The sequence below is a fragment of the Myotis brandtii genome, unplaced genomic scaffold (assembly GCF_000412655.1).
Source record: "Myotis brandtii unplaced genomic scaffold, ASM41265v1 scaffold332, whole genome shotgun sequence".
Taxonomy (NCBI): Eukaryota; Metazoa; Chordata; class Mammalia; order Chiroptera; family Vespertilionidae; genus Myotis; species Myotis brandtii.
Window position 1 is genome coordinate 2,282,558 of NW_005362797.1, and position 22,826 is coordinate 2,305,383.

Sequence of the window (22,826 nt, forward strand, 5' to 3'; positions counted from 1 at the left end):
CCCCCCCCCCTACACACACACACCTCCCAGGGGGTTAGAATCAATAGTTAGATCTTCCGGTCCTTCTCCCTGCTAACTACCAGAAGTCTCCAGATCTACCCGTCCCTGGGAGCACGAAAAGAGACCCCCCAGCTCTTCCTGTGAAAGTGGTCACATGAGACGGGGCCGCTTGTCCGAGTAGGCTGATGTCTGTCTTCCTGCCTGACATTCAGAAAGACTACACGCACCTTCTCTCTCACTAATGAGGTTAAAGGGCTTCTTTTTGTGAGTCTGGGGCATTTGCTTTTAGCCACCCATCAGCACTCACTCACTTCAAAACTCCTCGCTCCTAAATGTCAAAGACAAATAAGAATATATGTCAGGCCACTTCCTTCAAAGTGAGTCATCACCTATGAAAATAAGCCTGATTCTGAAGATTTTATCCTTAAATTTTTCTTGTTAGGAGTGGCTTTTCAGCCAACAAAAGAATCTCGGGAGGAAAACAGGGCCTGCTGTCAGTGGTCTCATTTGATTGATTTGCTATAAATGCTCCATGTTGAGACCAATGCCTGGAAGAGAACAAAACAAAATACTATTTAAGAGAAATTTTCAAGTTATGCCAAATGCATTCTTTTTTTTTAATTTTTAGAGAAAGTCTATGGTTTTCTTTTGAATAAAAAGGTACAACACAGAACCTTAAACTGATCTACAAATAATAAAGATCCTGGAGTACTGTATCAGTGTCGGTTGTGCAAATATAGTCCCAATGACTCCTTTCTCCTGGGGAAAACTCATTTCATTTGAGGCAAGAAAGCAGTACAATTCCCAATGAGTTCTTGTAGGTGGAGAGACTATGGACAAATTATGCTTCTAAGATAAAGTCAGAACCAACAAAAAATACAATTTTCCCAAGTACCAAAAACACAACCACCAGCAATTCTCATTTTGGTTCTGAAATTGAGCACATTCTTTTTCTGTCCAAAAACAGAAAAATCAAGGAGTCAAGAAACATGAAAAAAGGGCTTCCAAAAGCAACTTATTTTAGGTTTCTACCTACATAATCATGGAATGACTTACAGGGGGAACATAATCATTTTGATTGGGAACCTCATCCTTCATATTTATTGATGTCACTGGATTTCACCAGCCCCTGAAGGGATTTCCGGAAGTTAAATACCGCAGAGACACATCTGACTGTCTCAGAGGCCTCTCCATTTTGAGCCTATGAGTTCCTCGCACTTCATTCAGTGAAGGAGCAGGAGAGATGGAGCCATCATTCCCAAGACACAGCATTTTAGAGAGGGGGCCGTGTTTTCCAGATTCCAAACGAATACATGATTGACAACGGAACTCAATATTTCCCATCAGAACTGTCCCCACGCTTCCAGAACTTCTACAGTGTAACCAACCAGGTTTGCCCAAGGAAACTGACTGCTAAGTTGCGAAGAGTCCAGCTTCGGGTGCAGGAGTGTCATCGAGGAGGCCACCGAGAGCTGCCCCCATCGAAGAACTGATGACAAAGCACAGTGAGACTTGTCACCGAACGCCGGTGCCAGCCGTCCCCATGCGTGCCTTCCCTGACTGCACCGAGGCAGAAGAGGGAGTGTAAATGACACCGTGCTAAGTTACCAGCTGACAGTCAGGAAAGATGAGCCAACGGGCAACCTGTCTCCTTCGGAGGAAGGCAGGCCAATGACGTCAAAGAGCTTCCAAGTAGAGAGAAGTGATAACTCAAGCAGTCTTGCTCTTGTAAACATCTCTGGGCCATTGCACAGAACAAGAAAACCCAAAGCTCTGAATTAAGGAAGCTGTCCTCCCAGACCAAGTCCGGCCCTCCTGACCCCTCCCTCCGACACGTGGCACACGCACGTTCTCCTGCTCATCTCTAAGCCTTTCTCACCTGAGTGCATTTCAGACCTCCCTTTAAAGTGTGAAACACTTCTCTCGCTTCGGCTAGGATTCCTTTTGCTCCTCCCTTGTCCTCCTGCCTGCCAGGTGCGGTGCGGGATGTGGGAGGGGACAGTATGACCTACCGGGAAGACCACTGCACGGGGAATCGAGGCGCCTGCTCTGGGCCTCGGGTTCCCCCCGTGTAAACTGAGTGAATGGGCATGAGGACCTCTAGGTCCTTTCAAGTCCCAGGCGTTGGCCATTCTGCTCAAGTGCTGGGCACACAGTGGCTTGCCAAGGCATAACTACTATAACACGTATTATTCCTGAAAGAGGCAAGCCAGGGCTGTCACGCCTGAAGATATACAGAGTGGAAACCCAATAAATGTTGAGCAAGGAAATTCCAGACCTAAGATGTGATATCCTGGCCAAACACGAAGAAAACACTTCGGAGGAATTTAGGGTCTGGCAAAAGCGCCCTCCCAGCAGCAGAGCCAGGTGACAGGAGTGAACCCTCCCGGCTGGGCGTGCAGTGCCTGGGAGCAGTGGGAGCTTGGGGAAGGGGCCTGTGTAGAGGCCCAGGCAATTTCATCTGAAAACAGAGGTTCAAACACACAAGTGATTTCTCTCCAAACTCTCCCTCCCTCCACGGCAAATCGAGAAGGCTCGGAAAGGTGACCCTTGGGGGCTTCCTTCCCCCGGCAAGGATCTCTGGTGATCATTTTAGCTATAGTTTACCTATAGTATAGGCTTGTGTTAGTGTTCCAGCAATACTTGGTGGATAAAGGAATAAACTCAGATGCCTACTAATTGCTCGGGGAAGAGAAGCTCCATGCTCCGGGGTGACCAAGGAATGTGCTACCCAGTCCAAGAAGTAAGAAACATCCCTCCTTTTAAGCCTCTACTATTTCTTCCTACCCAGGTATCCCATCTATTTTTCTCCCAAGGAAAAGGGTCACTATACTGATGCAGTAGCCATATCAAAAAAGGGACTACAGGAATAGGGAAGAAAAAAATGTAAAAACACATTCTACTTACCATAGATTCACTAATCAGCAATAACAACAGGGCTTCTTCAGTATTTTCTTGAGGACAAAAAATGCTGCATAAAGAAAACCAGCTTTGATATATGGCAATCTCTAAATAACACAAAATCCTTGACTATGAGCAGGATGAAATGCTAAAAAGCTTTAAGATTTTTATATAGACCCCATGGAAAGCAGTGTATAATCTGGACACTTGAGTTAATTTCTATGGTAATCTATGGAATTTGTACGTTCTAACTATACATTTTAATAGCACGCAGCAGGGTGAAATAAAGCTGTAAAAACCAATTTGAAAGTCCAAATAACATGTAAGCTTGTGATAGAAGCAGAAATTTAGATGGCTACAAACTGACATTATCTTCATAGCACCAGCTTTCTCCTAAACCCATTATGGAGGTGTGATTGCAGTACTCTTTTTACCTCTTTCTTGCTAACTGGCATATCTTATATTGTCCTTAAGATAAAATAAGAGATTGGAAGGAATTTTAGAGTTTGAATAATTTCTAGAATTCTGTAAGAATGTAGTGAGCTCTTATGTAACCACGTGTTTTATTATGGGGTGGCATGCCAGATCTAGCTATCTTATTAATCAGTTTTATGGAATTTGGCTGAACTCTAACATCTTGGATTTTATAAAAAGCTTAAGTATGATGTTGCTCAGGAATAGAGAACAATAAAAACCAAACAGAACCCAAATATGCATTCTCTATATCCTATATTTTATGCTTTGAGCATTTAAAAACACACACAGCATCCCTCCCCCTGTCCCCCCGCCCCCCAATCTGAAGCTCTAGAATCCTTAGAGTAGAATTGAGTGTTACCACAACTGGGCCAAACTCAACTCTTTTTCATGGATTGGAAGAGGAGTGCAATAAAGATGAACCTGGTTAGTAAAAACCTCCTGGATGTTTTGGAGAGGACTAAATAAAAACTAACTTTATCCTCTCAGGGGGTAACACTGCAATCATTTAACTTAAGAGATGAAATGATTCACACACACACAACACACACACACACACACACACAATGGCAAAAAAATGTTTTCCAAATTATTATAAATATTTGCTCTCTTTGAAGAGTTGGCAACTTTTATATTGTATCAAAGGACCATAAAAAGCAAGACAGAAAAAGTATCGTGCCTCGTAGTCTTCACAAGTCTGACTTCCCTACAGGTAAGAAAAGCACCTGTGGAATGGGTCCTATGGCTCTTGCAGGGCTAAACTTTTAGGAAAAGGCTAACGTTTAGGAAACAAAGAGCAAGATTCTGGAATCAGCAGTGCCTTCCTTAAAGAGGTAGCTTGAGGTGACCTGGGATTTGAGAAGATGGAATACTTCTTCCTCCTTAAATTCAGATACAGAGCCTACGGGTTTTGAATTAAGAGTGGTGTGTGTGTGTGTGTGTGTGTGTGTCCACCCAGCGATCGTTTCCTGATATCCTGGCTTGTGCTTACATGCGATCATTAAGCATTTTTCATGGCTAGCCAGTCCTGCATTGTCCAGACTAACTGAAGAGAGAGAGCCCATGCTAATTGTGATTTAACACCAGCCAATTCGGCCATGGATAATCCCCAAATTCCACTTGAGCCATCCAGACTGCTTAAATGCGCGGTTGTTATTTTTACCAGAGCTGCTAACAAGTAGCACAGTGATTTTAATTCCACTTCCTCTCCCCTTCCTTTGGAGCCAGGCAAGATGGAGACCCAGGAGCTGCACAGCTCTGGGGGCTGGTGGGAGAAGTGGGGGCGGGGAGGGAGGAAGGGTAGTTTTAAGAGGCCTGCCTGAAAAAACGACACACTGGAATGCCCTCTCAATAACTATAAATTCTCTAGACCCATTTCTGGCCATTCCTTCCCTCTTCCCTATTCAGGAAAGCATGGAGCTCAGAGTTCAAAGTCAAAATTGTTGGGGACTTCCCTTTTGTGACAGTCTCTTCTTGGGGCCCAAGAGTTCAGGGGTGATGCGGGGGGGCTCAGACCTCAGAGGAAGTTGACTGAAGGGCAGGGTGGGGGATAAAAGGGGACAGGGAGAAAATGGGATCAGCGGGCAGTGAGGACCAGCTCCGGGAGCTGGGCTGGGGGCTGGCAGAGGAGGAGGCAGCGCAGGGCTGCTGGGGTCCGAGTGGGCAGGCTGCGGTCTAGTCTTGGCCACATGACTACCTCATGGGCTGACCTTCAGGCAAGTTGCTCTTTCAGTACTTCAGATGCATTTACCACCTCCTTACCTGATTTTACAGAAGACACAGGGAACAAGGGCGAGAACCCTCGTTTAGAAGCAGTAGTCATGATTACTCTCAGAGAATCACAGCCCTTTCTGAAAAACGGCACTGTATGTGGTAGAAGCAATAGCACAGAAGAAAGTAACCCAACTTGATCCAGACGCATGTCCTCTTTCTGTCATCTAGCTGTTCTACAACTGATGACAGGGCGGATGTCCTAAGGTCAAGGGCACCTTCCAGGTGTCAAAGCAGCGCTGTTTAGGTGTGAGGAGGGCCTGGAGCACCCCTCACCCAGCAGAAAGTTGGTTTGTAAATAATGACATCAGCTCCCAGGTCCAGCAATGGCGTCTGTACCATTTTACTACGCCTGGCTAGAGGAATTCTGGGGAATTCCTGGAGAAAACTGCCTCTGATCCTCAGCCAGCCAGATACGAGCTGAAAAATCAAAGCCAAGGATGGCTGCAGCCCCAGCCCCAGCCCAGCCCAAGTCGCACTGTCTGTCAAATACGCCAAGGCCCATGATACTGTCAGTCCTGGGTTTGCCCGGAAGGATGAGGTTCCGAGAGAGGAAGAGATTTAAATTAAATGTGGAGAGTGCCTCTTGATTATGAGGGGTCGGCTGATCCAATCTGGAGGTTGCCTAGGCTTCTGCATAATCCTTCCCTTTTCTGTCAATCCACTTGGTCAAATTCCTTCATAACAAAGAAAAAAGGGCCCTTCACTCAGATCAGCCCCAGCCCACTGAGTGTGCCGTGGGTGGACTGGGCGAGTCCTGCAAAGCACATGGCCTTGCACAAGGGCTGCCGTGCTCCTGGTGAGAGGACGGGCCTCTGCACGAAGGTGGGCCAGCTGGCCCGTGTACAGGAGAGCTCAGGAGACAGTGGCAATCTCTTCCCAAGCAAAACCATGACAAATAAGTGATTTTTTTCTTTGACATTAGCATCTTCCATGCACCGAAAGAAGCTATCCAAAGAGCAAAAAGAGAGCCCAGGAAATGCAAGAAAATAGTTACAAATACCTCCAATAGCACTTGTTATCCAAAAACAAGAATTTGTAAAAATCATGAACAAAACAACAAACAACTGAATTTTTTAGATGATCTGAAATAATCCCTCCTCCAGAAAAGACACACTACAGACGTAGCAAAAAGGTGGCAGGTTCAATGACCGGCTGCACGTATCCAGGTTAGGAGTTCGATCACTGGTACGGGCATGTAGGTCGCTCACACAGCTTCAGCTCCACCATTGTCATTTTCCTGACCCTTAATATCCCTTATCTTTATACTTAAAACAGCGTCTTCATACTTACCCCAAACCTCTGCACTGGCTACCAGGAGGTTCAGACCTCTATTTAGTACTCCGTGATCACTACTTTCTCCTCCTAGGCCCACAAAAAGTTAAGCAAAATATCTGGCACTCCTAGCTTTCGATAAATCTTTTCATCATTCACTTCCTGGCAGAATAGTGGCTTTTAATTGCCTTCTTTATTTTCATCTAATTTGCATTAATTGTTTAAGCCACCACAAATACTTTTTATAAGGAGGAATACAATGAAAGGAAAGATATACCTGACTGAAATGCACACATATGTGCACTAAGAAACACATGAGAATGTTCATAGCACTATTCTTCTTGGCCCCAAAGGAGAAACAACTCAAAAGTCCATTACAAGTAGAATAAATCAATATATTGGAGTATATTAATAACGTGGATAGATACTATGCAGCAATGAAAACAAACTCTTACTATATGCAAAAATATGGGTAAATCTCTCAAATATAATATTAGACAAAAGAAGTTAAACAAAAAGTTTAATATATGTTTCAAAAATGAACCAGACTAATTCTTATGATAGAAGTCTGGATTGAGTCACCCTTGGGTAGGGGTAGTCATTGGGAGACGGTATAAAGAGGGCTTTTTGAGCTATTTCTTGATCAGGATGCTAATTACATGCATGTGTTCACTTGGTAAAAATTCACCATGTTTTAGGATCTGTGCCACTAAAATTTGCTTTGTATTCAAGTGAATTGGTGATAATGTCCTTTTGAGAACTGGCTGATCAGAGAGTCCTGCCTTGGTAATATAGAAGCCCCAAAACAAATATAACCCAACAGCTTTTCTCCCTTTATAATAAATCAGAAGTAGGATTGTGAACATGCAAAACTAGAAAGTTAAAAATTGAAGGTAATAACTGAAGGAATAAGAAATAGTACAGAAATAAATGAAAAAAAAGAGAATAGATACACAATTAAAAAAAAATAAACAAAACCAAAACTTGGCTCTTCAAAAAGATCAGCAAAATTTGATAAAATTTTTAGCTATACTGACCCAAAAAGAGAGAGCGAAAACTCAAATTACTAAAATGAGAAGTGAAAGACAAGACACGACTATACCAACCTTATAGAAATAAAAAAATATATAAGGGTATGTTATGAACAATGGTATGCCAACAAACTAGATATCTTAGCTGAAACAAGCAAATTTATAGAAAGACAAAAACTACTAAAACTGACTCAAGAAGAAATAGGAAGTCTTAATAGACCTATAATGAGTAAAGAGACTGAAGTTGTAATGAAAACCTTCCCACATACAAAAGCTCAGACGGCTTCACTGGTGAATTCTACCAAACATTTAAAAGACAATTAATACCACTTCTCCACAAACTCTTCTAAAAAGTAGAAGAAAAAGGAATACTACCCAACACATTCTATGAGGCCAGTATTACCCTAATACTAGAACTAGACAAAAATATCACAAGAAAAACTACAGAGCAATGTATTTTATGAATATTGATGTAAAAACCCTCAACTAATATCTTCATCACCTCTCCAAACTAACAAGTCAAGCTTGGCAATAAATAAAAGAAGTATGTACCATGATGAGTGAGATTTACCCGAGAATCCAAAGTTGGTTTAATATCTGAAAGTCAATTAATGTAATATATTGCATCACATCACATCAAGAGAAGAGAGAACAAAACTCATACAATTATCTCAATAGATGCAGAGAAAGCATTTGATAGATTTAAAACACCCTTTCATGAAAAAAAATACTCAAACTAGTAATAGAAGGGATCTTCCTCAACCTGACAAAGGGCATCTATGAAAACCCATAGCTAACAACAAACTTAATGGTGAAAGAATGGATGTTTTTCACCTCCTAAGATCAGGACCAATAGAAGGATGTTCACTCTGTCACTTCTATTCAACATTGTACTGGAGGTCCTAGCCAGGGCAATTAGGAAAGAAAACGGAATAAAAGACATCCAGATTAGAAAGAAAGAAGCAAAACTAATCTCTATTTGCAGATGACATAATCTTATATATAAAAAATCCTAAGGAATCTAAAAACTATTAGAACTAATGAATATTCAGCAAGATTGTGGTATACAAAAATCAATAGAATCAACCCAAAAATGAAATTAAGAAAATAATTGCCGAAACCGGTTTGGCTCAGTGGATAGAGCGTTGGCCTGCGGACTGAAAGGTCCCAGGTTCGATTCCGGTCAAGGGCATGTACCTGGGTTGCGGGCACATCCCCAGTGGGAGATGTGCAGGAGGCAGCTGATCGAGGTTTCTCTCTCATCGATGTTTCTAACTCTCTATCTCTCTCCCTTCCTCTCTGTAAAAAATCAATAAAATATATATTAAAAAAAAGAAAATAATTCAATTCACTATTGCATAAAAAAATTGCACACACACACACACACACACACACACACACACCAATTTAGAAATAAGTTTTAACAAAAGAAGTACAAACTTTATACCCTGAAAACAGAAAGAAATTTATGTTCATGGATTAGAAGTCTTAATAATATTAAGATGGCAATACGTATCAAATTGATCTACAGATTCAATGAAATTCCTGTCAAAATCCCAGTTGCATTTTTCTTTCCTGAAATGAACTGACTCCAAAATTCAAATGCAAAGGAAGGTGGGTAGGGAGGACAGTTCAGGGGTTCTGGGCTGATTTTGGCTGATCACCTTCCAATCACTTGCACATGAAAATGTTGTAAAATTGATTGTGGTCATGTAAGCACAACTATATGACTATATTAAAAGCCACTGAATGGTACAATTTAAATAAGTGAATGGTACGTATAGTATGTGAATTACATCTCAATAAAATGGTTAAAAAACCCCCACATGTGTGTATCTTTCTGAAATGAAACATGTGATTCAGTAACCAATCCTGGTATGAAAATGGTTCCTTTACCTAGTAACTGCATTTTCTAGATCGGCATGCTGCCTCCACAATTCTCCCTGTACAGATGGGGAAGCTGCTGCTAGAAAGTCTTAGTGGCTTAGGAAATAAAGAAGCTTGAGCTTTCTGCCTTCGATGGGGGAGGCCACACTGGAACAGCATCCAAACAGAGAGAGCGCTCCCTCCACCTGTCCTCCATCTGTCCACCTTGATCTGGGCAGGGAGCAAGAACTGACTTCCTCAATATACCTGGTACCTCATATACCTGTCTATTATGAAGCATCTAAAGCAGAAAAAAAAATGTAGGGTCTATTTTTAAGATATAAATATCACTTTCAAAATGAACCCAAATCTACTTCTAAATAGTTCATAAAAAGGGGTCAGCATTGTAAAGTGAGCTTGGGAATTGCAAGAACAATTTAATTCATGTTCTATGAACCCAGATAAGGACTAAAAAATAAACAGGCTGTGAATTAGGCAAACTCATGGCTCAACAAGGCCATGAAAAAGGAGGATAAAAATGAAATTAAAATAAGCCCAGGGAAAACGTTAAGAATATGCTCACTTGTCTGAATTTGTACAAGAAAGGCAAACTGATCAAGATGATAAGGGAGAGAGATGCTTAAGAGGACTAAGAGACAGGTGCTTTGAGAAAAGCTGTCCCTTGACAGTGCAATAACCACTTTCAGAAGGTACACGTGTAGTAAAAATCTATTCCCTCCCCCTAACCACCCCCATACCACCCCCATGACTATCGGTGCTTTCTCTGGGGCCTGCGGTCTCTCGGCCATTTTTCTAATTTGACAACAGCCAGAGAGGGTTTCCCTCTTTATTTATACATGTTCCCTTTCCTTCATGGAGAGATTCTGAAATGCCATCGTGCCTTGTCCTTACAAGAACAGGCAAAGATGGGAAGTAAAGGCTCTGAGGGGAAAGTCAAGAATAAGCCCACATCGTTCCTGCCTGCTTGCCCTTCTCACGGTCTCCCTCCCTCCTTCCCCTCCTTTCCTGGCCTGGGGAGACCCAGGTAGAGGCTACAGCGGTTCACTAGCCCATTATCCTCACAGGTGATCGAGTCCCAAATTTAAAACTTAAAATAACCAAGAAGTTCTAAGGAGACAGCACCTTCCAATCACTCGCACATTAATTTTCCTTCATATAGCTAATTCAGTTTAAAACAATTTTTTTAAACAAAAAGATGAAGGAATTGAAGCAAAGTACAAAGTTAACTTGCTGGCTTTACAACTAGCTTTCTCACTGACTGCATACAATGCTGGGGTTCTTCCGATAAACGGACTGAGAAGTCAAAGACCAATAGCAACAGCTGAGATGAGAGCCTTTCCCTCACCAGTGCACAGACGTTTGCTGAAAGTGTGAGGAATAATGAGGTACCTCGCTTAAATTGGTCAATGAGACTTCTTCATCGGGTTTTCTTTCAGGGGAAAAATATCTGCCCTTGAGCTTCTACTCATCGTTGAATTTTCCCAAAGCTTCCCTCCCATCCCTGATATATAAATGAGGAATCAGCTCCCATACTTCTCTCCTGAGTAGACGCGGGCTTTCCGGCTGAGGCTGTAGGTTTTTGTGTTGGCTCCTTTTCGGAGAGGGTCGTCCAGAGGCGACTGGCATGGCGGGTCCTCCAGAGGGTTCCAGTAGCTCTGTTCACACATCCCCCGCAACAGGATCTCCGCCAGCTGCCTCGCTATGGTCTGGGAACACAAAGGAGCAAAGGCATAGCCATGAATCTGTTTTGTATCATTCAGTCACCCGTCTACTAAATATTTTTCAGTCATCACTCTGTATTATGCACTCTTCCAAGTCTCATAATGAAATATTTGGATGAAATTATATCAGTTGATGACAAAACGAAGACAGGATACACTAAGATATTTGGACAATTTAAAAAACTAAGTTCATGCCCTTCAAATGCCACCTGCCTCGGTTGCACTCTGGAACACTAAACCTGTTTTACAAGTGAAACTTTTGGTTAAGCTCTTTTTCAGAAACCCTTATAAATAACAGGTGAACTGCAAATATTTTCATCACCTCCCAAATGATGCCTGCTAAAGCCCACACTTCACAAAAAGCCACTACTCAACCTAGGTCAGTGGTCGGCAAACTGCGGCTCGCAGCCACATGCGGCTCTTTGGCCCCTTGAGTGTGGCCACGAAGTTTCAATCGCACTGTACGTGCGCGCCCGCACGTGGTATTTTGTGGAAGAGCCACACTCAAGGGGCCGCAGTTTGCCGACCACTGACCTAGGTGATGTTATCCTTGAAAAAATCTCTGCTTTGATGATAAGATGACGTCCAGCGTAGATTTTCAGACTGTCTTCCTCCCTAGAATGCCACGGCCTGGTCCTCCATGGCCCCACCCTGGGACCCCGCTCCTGAGAGCCCTGTTCTCAGTGACCCTGGGACCCTGCAATGGAGAAGGCCAAGTGGGGAGTATGGCTAATGATCAAGAGAGGCCTTTGTCCAACATTGGGGAGGCATCTCTTTCCTCACCGTGAAAACCTAGGAGTGCCTGGTCCTCCTGAATTCGATGCAGATTACTACCTTCTCCAAACTCCAGCTCCACCGCCCACAGCAGCCCAGAATGATGTATGGGGTGGGGGAGCACGCGGCTTCTACTAAGAAGTATTTTGTTGACTGATGCATATTAGGTTGTTTCCAATGACAAAACAAGAGGAAAGGTAAAAACAAAAAAAGAAGAAAGAAGAAAACCCTTCTGAAAACAGAAGCACTGCACCTCAGGTGGCCCGTGATCAGCCAGAGGCGGCAAAAGAAACCGTCCACCAGCAGCTTTTCCAGGAAGTCTCAGCGCTCTGCGAGACGCAGACAAAGGATGCTGATCTTCCCTGCAAAGGAGCCTTTTTTAATAATATGTTCCAGAGGAGACCTCTGCTAGGCTTTCATCCATGTGAAATCTCTTAAAATGCCGCGAGGAAACTTAAACGCAACCAAAATACTAGCTTGGTGGTTTCTGATAATTACCGTGTAAAGGCAAATTTTCTTGATTATTCTCAAGTAAGACTCATTGGCTTTAACTGTCTATAAAAATGTGAAATTAAACCACTCCTATCATCCCCAACTGAGCCATCTGTAAAGCTTTCTTAAGAACACAATTTTCAGGGCCTAAACGATTCCTGAACTGTTTTCTTAAACCTTCCGCTCTAGTTTCACTTGGACTCACTGCAGTCATATAGCTAATGACTTCTGCTGGGAGCATCGATGGGCAAAAATTACCTGCGCTCCCGGCAGCTGAGCAAAAGAGGATGCTAAAGGAAAAAAGGCACAGGACCTTCATTTCCTGGATATGGAGGGATTCTAAAATGATAAAAACTTCTGCCCCACACAGTTTGCTTGTCCACTACTAGATCTCAATTCCCTCAGGGCATTACCCTTCCAGAGAGATCTTTAAAGTAGGTTTTGATGTGTGCATATTCTAAAGGCACCCATCACCTCACCAGTGCCCTGCGGATGAGAAAGGAAGTCTGCTTGCATTCATTGAAAGCTCAAATGAAGTTCAGGAAGAGTGATTAAATATGAGAAATTATCAGCAAGATCACCAATATCTATCATACCTTTTGTTTTATTTTTAATTTTTTAAAAATGTATTTTTACTGATTTCAGAGAAGAAGGGAGAGAGATAGAAACATCAGTGATGAGAGAGAATCATCGATCAGCTGCCTCTTGCATGCCCCACAATGGGCATCGAGCCCGGAACCCAAGCATGTACCCTGACTGGAATCGAACCGTGACCTTCTAGTTCATAGGTCGAGGCTCAACCACTGAGCCATGCCAGCTGGGCTATATCATTTATTTTTTACCTGAAGGTTGCATTTAGCTTGCAGTTTAAATGCTTAAAAACTGCTGGTATCTATCAAATGAACTCAGAATTAAAGGAAGGAAAGGAAGAAAAGGGGCCCGAAAGAAGACTCGAACTTTTACATACAAACTCAGTCATGTAATGCACTTTTTTGTATGTATTTTAAAGTATAATAAAATTCACATAACATTAAGATCACCATTTAACCATTTCAAGTGTGTACAATAACAGCATTTAGTACATTCACAGTGTTGTGCAATCATCACCACTCCCTGGTTCTAGAACATTCTCATTACCCCCAATGAAACCCCAAACCCTTTTAAGCAATAAGTCCCATTTCTCGTCCTTCCAGACCCTGGAAACTACTCATCTGCCTTCTGTCTCTATAGATTTGTCTAGCTGGGGTATTTTCCTATAAGTGGAACCATATAATGGGTGGCCTTTGTTTCCGGCTTCTTTCATTCAGCATAATGTTTTCAAGGTCCATCCTCGCTGTAGCATGTGTCAGTGCTTCATTCCTTTTTATGGCTGAATGCTATTCCATTTACGGCAGCACCACATTTTGCTTACCTAGCTGTCAGCCGACAGACACTTAGATTGTGTCCATCTTTTGGCTGTTGTGAATGGTGCTGTTATGACCATTCATGCACAAGTTTTTGTTTGAACACCTGCTTTCAATTCTCTGGAGTATTTATCTAGGAGTGGCATTGCTCTAAATGTACTTTTAAATCTTTCTCTGCTATGGTCTCACACCAGACTGAGTTTGACAAAGCAACTTTACATCTTATATGAATATCACAAATTTGCAGTTATCAGCTAATCTAAAAAGAATCAAATGGTTATTAAGACCAATGAAAACCCTGTCTAACGAATGGCAGTAGCTGGAGAGGCTTTCTGAGGTCCAGTAAATAAGACCCAGGAAGCGCCTCGCAGAGAGAATCACTGCACAAACTAGAAAATAGGGCTCTCAGGTCCTGCCCAGAACCGCCCAGCTGGCATTTCTGAGGCAGGCACAGGGATGTGGACAGGGTGAGGCAAAGGAAAGTTTACAGTTGTTCCTATGGAAAGTAACACAATAATTAATAATTAATAAATACAATAATAAGCTTTGTGTTTCCCCTACTCACAACTGTAAGCCTACTTTTGCCCTACCTTGTATTTAAGTTTCTCTCCAAGAATTCTGACACATTCCTTTTAAAAAATATAAATGTATTTTTATTGATTTCAGAGAGGAAGGGAGAGGAAGAGGGAGATGGAAACATCAATGATGAGAGAGAATCATTGATCGGCTGCCTCCTGCACGCCCCACACTGGGGATCGAGCCCACAACCCGGGCATGTGCTCTGACTGGGAATCAAACCAGGGACCTCCTACTTCTTAGGTTGGTGCTAAACCACTGAGCCATACCAGCCAGGATTCACACATTTTTGGTTAAGTATTCAAGGAATTAAAACAGTTTAACTTAGGTCACAGGAGGATCATCAACCAAGATCAAAGGTCTACTCTCATTTTGTTTTGTTGAAATATATTTTTATTGATTTCAGAGAGGAAGGGAGAGGGAGAGACAGAAACATCAAGATGAGAGAGAATCATTGATAGGCTGCCTCCTGCATTAGGGATCGAGCCCACAACCCAGAAATGTGCCCTGACCAGGAACTGAACTGTGATCTCCTGGTTCATAGGTTGACACTCAACCACTGAGCCACGTCGGCCGGGCTACTCCTCTCATATTAACACTGACCAGTTAACAGCTGAGAATGTCCAGGGGCAGCTCCAGTCTACCCAGACTTTCTTTCAAGGCCTCTTCACTGTAATTCTCAGAAAACAAACAAAGAAAGCTGTCTTCCTTCCTAACGTATATCTATTTATAAGTTCAAACATATTAATTTAAAAATCATAAACCTTATAATGAAAGATATTCTCTAATTCTGAAAAATAACATTGAAGTTAGCAGCAGGCAGATTCCAACAGTGTATTCAATACAGTCACTCTTTTTAATGAGAAAAAAAACCATTCGTTTCCTTAATGAATCAATATATATTTTTGAGAGACAACAATATGTACAAATGCTCCATATGTAAGCAATTTTGAAAGATGGGCTTTTTCAATGTGCTTGAAAAAGTTATAAAAACATTTGCTAACACAATCAGTTACTTATATTATGCTTCCAAATTTTGGAAAAAGCTGTTATATTGACCAGCTGAGAAGTTTTATGGAATGTTGGCAGTAGATCAATGAGGGGGAAAAAGGCAATGATTTTTATCCATATTTTGCAGTGGTTTCCACTGTAAAACATGGATAAAAATTACTACAAATTGAAATACTTTGAATTTCTTAAGGCACCTATAAATCACATGACTATGTAAATAAATATTAAAAACCAAGTGAGTTGTTGGTGGGGGAGGTATTTGTGAAGTCCATCTTCTCTCACCCCCATAGTCCCAGGAAAGCCTATGGCTTAGCCATCTGGCCCCATGTCTGCATCTAAAACTCTGGAGACATCAAACGGGAGATACAGCCTCGTTTCTGTGACAGGAATCCGTTAGCCTGGCCCCAGGGCATGCTCTCCTACAGCATTTAAAGGATTTGTGATGATGGGAGGACAATCGCATGGATGACAGAAGACGAAAGAAACTGCGATCTTACACGGGGTTTCTGCATCAGTGGTGACAGGCAGCATTTGCTCCCAGTAAGCACCAGGCCTTTGCCCAAACCCTCACTCAATGGCTATGGCTCTGAAGGGCAAGCTATGAAGGTGTGATGAATGTCTCCAGGAAGGAAAGGGAAAGGATTAAAAAGGAAGAGAGAGAAGTCAAGTCAAAAGGAGAGCCAAATGGCTGATCAACCCGTTATTTAACTTCTAAGTTTTACAGCCAATACTAGAGGCCCAGTGCACGGTCCCTAGGCCTGGCCTGCGATCAGGGCCATCTTCCCCAGCTGCCCGCCCCCAGCCCCACCCCCCGCCATCATCTACCCCCAGTTTCCCGTTCGCCATTGGGTGATCGGTGCCTGATGGCCTGGGGAAGTGACCAAGAGGTCAGCTGTTCCCGCCTGCTTGCTGGCCCCGCCCCCCACCGTGGGTGGCCATCAGGAAAAGGGACCAAGAGGTGATCAGTACCCCTCATAGTAACTGGTCCAGTGGTCGTTCTGGTCATTCTGCCGTTGGGGTCAATTTGCATGTTACCCTTTTATTATATAGTATAATTAGTTAAACAACTAGGTACTGCTAAGGGCTAATCTGCTTTGCTCTGTCTATATGAATCATTAGCATACAAACGATCCCTTCCTGCAATGGCATCTGGGAGGGCTTACATTCTACCTGCCTTACAGGATGCATTTCTTATGTTTAAGAGAGAGCACTACAGATGAGCAACTGAAAAGATGCCCAACATCATTAGCCATCAGGGAAATGTAAACCAAAACCACGATGAGACAGCACCTCACACCCACTAGGATGGCTACAGCTAAAAAGACAGACAACAACAAATGTCGAGGGTGTGGAAAAACTGGAACCTCATAACTTCTGGCGAGAATGTAAAATGGTGCAACCACTTTGGAAAAGAGTTTGGCAACTCCTCTAAATGTTAAAAATAGAGTTACCATACAATCCAGCAATTCCACTCCTAGGTACATACCCAAGAAAAATGAGCACATATGTCCACATAAGAACCTGTATAAGAATGTTCACAACAGCATTATTCATAACAGCTAAAAAGTGAAACAACCCAAATGTCTATCAACTAATGAATGGATAAGTAAAATCCTATATAATAAAAGCCTAATATGCAAATTGTCCCCTCGGGCAGTCATTTGACTGGGAGTTCGACCACTCACTATGACATGCTCTGACCACCAGGGTGCAGTGCAGAACATGGCGGAACATGGCGGACATCGGCGACTTCTCTCTGGCTACCTGGGGGCGAGGGTGATGGGGATGGAGGTGTGGTGAGAATGCAGGGTGTCTGCTGAGCTCACTCTCATTCCCCCTGCTACCCTCCCCCAGGACAACAGGGCTGTGCACTAGGGAAGCCCCCACACTCAGGTGCCGGGTGCCCATGAGGAGCCTGCACTCACGCAGCGTCTTTGGGTGAGCCGGGCCACAGCCGCCGGGACCACAGGGGCCAGTTGGGCTCCTTGTGGGTTTGCACAGGAGCTGGTCTGCGAGGCTGGCCGGTAGAGAGCGTGCTGCCTGCCCGGCTTTCATGCAGCACTGCTGGGCGGCCCCAGTGGCCCACGCTGCGCCCTGGCCCGCAGCGTCCGCCACGCTCACCGCACCTACATGTGGGGACTCAGGTGCTGTGACACAGGCGGAGGGGGGTGCGTGAGGGCCTGGGGGCCCAGGTGCTGCCCAGGGCCCAGAGTTCAGCTGGGACCTGCCCTTCCATGCCAGATGCTCACACTTTGATCGCTGGCCAGGCCTATGGACTGCACTTGTGCACAAATTTCATGCACTGGGCCTCTAGTGTCTTATATCCATACAATGGAATATTATTTGGTAATAAAAAGGAACAAAATGCTGGTACAGGCTACAACATGGATGAACCTTAAAAATATCCCAAGTAAAGGAAGCCAGTCACAAAAAGACCACATATTGTATAATTCCATTTATATAAAATGTCCCAAAGAGGGAAATCTATAGAAACAGAAAGTAAATGAGTGATTGCCAGGGGTTGGGGAACAGGGAGAATCGAGACTGACTACTAATGGCTATGGAGTTCCTTTTTGGGGGCGATGAAACGTTTTAAAATGAAATATTAGTGATGGCTAAACAATCCTGTGCATATACTAAAAACCACTGACTATAAACAGTTAATTATATGGTATGTAAACTATACCTATTAACATATATGACAGAGAGAGAGATCGCACTTAGTCGAGTCATTCACCACACTTACCATTCGCAGGTTCTGAGTTGTTCTCGTCTCGACCGCTCTGAGGAGCTCTCTGAACCTCCCCACTCCTCTGGTCAAGTTCCTGTGTACACACAGAATTTGACAGGGTTTCCATCTGGCGTGTATTAACATCAAATGTTTCATACACACATTTCAATGCATTTTATCTACATAAAAGCTGTTGGCTATATTTTAAGCAACAATTATTCTGAATGTGCCTGTCCATCTTTGTTCAAATCTCCAAAACATGACCTAGGATTGATGGATTTTTGTGTTTCTGCAACCAAATTTTCTCACAAAAACAAAAGTTGGAAAATCAATTCTGAGGCTCCCTTCTCCCCGCCCCTCAAAAGCAAGATATCTTGCCAGAGTCTATCTTCATCCTTACGTGGCTCCGTGGTTTTCCTGCTCTGCTGAGTGGCGCTGAAATCTGTCTTTTCATCTAAAAGGTGGGTGGCAACTGGGCAACAGAAATATCCACAAGGCACCGCATGCAGTGTGGGGAAAGGCTACTTGTAACTTGCCATTTTTATGGGCGAGACAGAGAGAAAAGGTGAGAGAAATGGGGGGCTCCACCAAGCAACCACGCTGCATCTTTGCAAACATAAATTACTGCCCAATAAATCCATCAAGTGCTCCCCCACCCCCACCTCCAAGCCCGCGGGGAAGCCAAGGGTCAGAGGCCCCTTCTGGGAGCAGCTGTATGAGCACGGAACCTGAGCTGCCGGACGGCTCAGAACACATCGCATCCCGCTGCCCCACACACCTCCCAGAGACGTGTTTGGTGACACATTTCATTAGGGGACAAATGATTCCTGAGTAACATCCTGGTCAATATATCCAGGCCCCACTTGTCCTCGCTGAAAGCTGCGCCCGGCTGCTCAGCTGGCGCACTCCCCAGCCGGTCCCTTTACATTGAGCGCCGCTACCACCTATGACATAACTCGGGGATATTTATAACCTGCTCATTAGAACACATCTCATCTTTCCAAGACGCCGCAGAGCCGGTCAGCCGGTGCAAACCTGTCAGCCAGCCCTGCGGGCTGTGGCAGATGCTCCAGGCATTCGGCCCTCTTCTTGGATGACATTTGAAATTGCACAAAGGTATTAAATCAAACTGAACGTGGGTTCTGTACGTTACAAACACTCGCAAGGGCTATCAGTTCGCCTCTTCTACCTACATGACATCCCAGAACTCTCATTCACAAGAACAGCCCCAGAACTTCGCTCAGTTTGTTGGCACGGGTACACAAATACTCCCATCTTCCTCTCACCCACATGGATCGGGTGGTAGCAGATCAGTGTTTTCTGGGGGCATAGGAAGAGAAGCGTTGTGCTTAGGACTCGAAGCAGCGCGGAAGGAGATCTAAGAGATGGGGGTAAAAATCAGGTGACAGGCCTGGGGACATGCAATCTCCTTTGCTTTCCCCTTCGTTTGTTTTTATGGGATCCGTGTTCTCAGGCAACAAAGCACATTTGCTTTTGGACTGAAGCTCAGTTCTCGTAAGTAACGTGGGGGAAGGAGACAGCGACAGCTAAAACATGGACGGGCAGAAAGGAGTAGTCTGTTTTATTCCAGAACCACTGGGTAAGCTCCCACGATGTACGAGGCAGAACAGCAGTGGCATTGTGAACTGTATGACACGGGTGGGACTGAGACGACACAATGGGAGACCCAGGTTTCGAGGGCTGTTTCCCAGGGTGGAGATCAGGCCTTGAACAGGCAGCACCAAACCTAAACACTGTAACTCAGGGAAGGCTGCAAGATGGGAATTGGTCACTCAGAATGAACCCGCGTCCTCCTTGCAGAAGGAGTGACTTATCGAGGCAAAAACACAATATTCTAGCTGTAATGACCTAACACTATCTACTCATTATGACACGGAAGGGACATGGCTTGCTCAGGTTCCTAGACCCGGCAAGAGAGTGAGCCGGGAACTCTGTCATCTTCCTGGACAAAAGAAACGTAGATTCTCGAAATGAAGTACAGCTCAGGAGAAAGCACAGACTATGAGATCAAGAGCTCAGGCCTATGTTTTGTGTCATTAATATGCAAATTACTTAATATATATATACACGGCACACGGTACAAATTTCATGCGTTCCAGGGATGGCAGCCAATGAGATACTTCTAGGAACCGGTTCACAATGGGGAAAATCTGTTGGCCCAGGTGAAGCGGCCCAGCGCCCAGGGCAATGCCTCCCCGCCTTAAAGGAGAAGGATGGATGAATTGACCTCCCCTCGAAGGCGGAGGTGGCTCTCCGTGCAGGACCGAGGCCCTCTGGTGGAGGACTGGAGGAAGTCCCCCAGACCAAGGGGCAGTCACACATCGTAAGGGGAAACGAGGGCATGTTCCCAAAGCACTGACGTTACCTTGGAAGCAGATACAAGTTTTTCTCAAACTGTTTCTAGTGTGTTTCTGTGAACCAAATTCTTCCTCAAACCGGGAGGCATCCTGCTGGTGAACCAAGGATCCACAGCGGCCGCGAATGTCTCGGCAGGCCTGGGGCTGTGCTGCCCACATGAACCGCGGCCCCATCAGGCCGACCGCGAGCTGGCTGTCCAACCACAGGCCAACTCGGCAGCAGGAGGAAGGAGGAGCTGAAGGTAAAAGGCTGCTCATTGTAAATATTAGAAAGTGAAGAAGAATCCCAGATGCAGAAACATGCGATTCTCATGGACGCCCACACCGTTCATACGTCTGTAGGTCGCATCATCTTATCCAGCCAATCGCTTTCACTGTTGGCAGCAGAAAAAACAATTTCTAATCTAGTTGGATAATCATGAGACAAAGGAACAAAAAGGGAAATTAACTTTAAGAATTACATTCTAAATGCTATGAAATAACCCGACCGGAGGGAAGTAAACAAACGCCACAGGATTGCTTCTTGTCTCTGAACTGTTACTTTATCCTTAAAATGTTGTGATCAACAACTAGGTGGAAGGAGCTGCTGCTTAAAACCTCTGCTCCAGAATGAGGAGAGGCGAGGAGTGTCCCTGGGGGTGAGGGCTCCCACAGACCCCTGACAGGAGGTCAGTTACCCATTTCAACACCCTTGACAGAGCGCAGTGATGTCAGAATTCATTATGGCAAACCATTCTCCAAATGAATGTTCTTGCCACCCCCGGAGCAGCAGGTGCGTTGGCAAGCTGTCAGAACGCGGGGTTCACCCCTGCACCTTGCTGGGGCCAGCTCCCCGAGCCGGGTGCCTGTTTATCCAGGTCATTCGGTTCCCAAACAGCTCTGCTCTGACCAAGGAGAAAGTGCCAGCAGGTCCCTTGTGCACCAGCCCGTTTTCAGCCAGAAAAACAGGCAAAACCCCGCTTCCACTTTCCAGCGTCACTGCCTGTCCCCAACCCAGTGTCCCACGGCCTTGCTCTTTCTTGTTCAAACGCAGGCAACCTCCTGCTCGGTCTCTGTCCCTTTTCATGGGGACACCGTCTCCCTCTCCCTGACCTACTTCCATTTTTTCCTTCTCTCCTCCCTTTTCTATCTGGTCTCCTCCTCCTCCTCCTGAATCTCCTCCTTCCAGGGCTTGTCTGCTGGCCATGAGGTCAGTGCAAAAGCATGACTTCCTGCGGACACCGGGGGGAGGGGCCTGTGACTTGCCTCTTGACCCCCTGGGCCCTGCAGCAGCACTTTGGAAGTCTTGCCTCTGAAGTGTACATTCTTATGAACAAGCCTACAGCAGCGCCTGGTTCTGTTCTAGGCCTCGGAACGACAACCTCAGCTCCTGAATACCATCCCCTGGGCCTGTGTATCTAACCGAGGGGGGTGGGGGGGATGGAAGCAGGGCTCCCAACCCCAAATCAAAACGGAAACCTCAGAGACAGAACCACGTCGCCTCGAGATGGACGCTACTTCAACAGCAAGCTCAGAATAGGGCTTTGTTCTTCCTCTTCCCATTTCTTGGGAGTGAGAAGGGAAAATACAATTCTCCCCCTTAACTTATCCTTCTAAATTATCGTCTGACCTCAGAGCTTGGCCCAGGCCACCATCCACTTAAAGTCATTATCAACTATCACTGGTGTGCACACTCAAAGTCCTGATGTGAATACTTTAGTTGTTCTGGATGTCAAATCCCTGGTCTCTTACCAACCCTCACTTCTGGAACTCCCAAGTGGCAGGTTATCCCAGCCTTTACTGAGCACCAAGTCCCAGGCTGAGGACACACTGGCGAAGGCCACCACCCCTGCCTCAGGGAGCTCAGAGGCTTCACAGCCTCCAAAAGAATGTAGGCGCCTTGAGGACCAGGATCTTTGTTTTGCCACTAACATGTCCCAAATCCCTCAAACAGAAAGCGCTCAGTAAATATGCATGGGGTGGATGCAATTCAGAACTGCCAGAGTCAGATGAAGCGAGGCCACAGGGGGTACATCCCCCTGCCTCGCATCCCACTTTTTGGCACGGCTCGTGACGGGCAGTAGCACAGCACAGCTCCCTCCTACACAGAATCCTCGGTGGCTGTGCCTGGGTGCCCAGGGGAGGGGTGGCACGCGGGTACCAAGTGATGGCGCCGGGCATGCCTGGCCTGACAGCTTCGAGTCAGCTATGTAGATAATGAGGATTTCAAGATTTTAAAAAAAAAAAAATCTTCCAGACACTTCCCTTCCCATATGCCTTTCCACATGCTCCTCTCTCTGTCTGAAGTGTCCAAAGAAACTTCAAGTCATCCATCAAGACCCAGCCTCTCCGGGAAGACCAAGGCACCGGTCCTGGGTGCTCCCAATGGGTGCGCCTGTATTTTGAGCACAGGTGACACTTAA

The 22,826-nt window shown here is 44.9% G+C and overlaps 1 protein-coding gene across 3 annotated transcripts in view; it reads right to left on the bottom strand.

Moving 5' to 3' along the window:
• TTC7B (tetratricopeptide repeat domain 7B) overlaps positions 1-22,826 on the bottom strand; it is a 185,146-nt gene that overhangs the window by 102,169 nt on the left and 60,151 nt on the right. For all 3 annotated transcript variants that reach the window (XM_014543676.1, XM_005871192.2, XM_014543675.1), the window contains 3 exons: positions 18,062-18,140; positions 10,872-11,044; positions 2,908-2,971 (listed from right to left, as the gene is read on the bottom strand). In XM_014543676.1, coding sequence (XP_014399162.1) covers positions 2,908-2,971; positions 10,872-11,044; positions 18,062-18,140 — 316 coding nt within the window. The remainder of the gene's footprint in view (positions 1-2,907; positions 2,972-10,871; positions 11,045-18,061; positions 18,141-22,826) is intronic.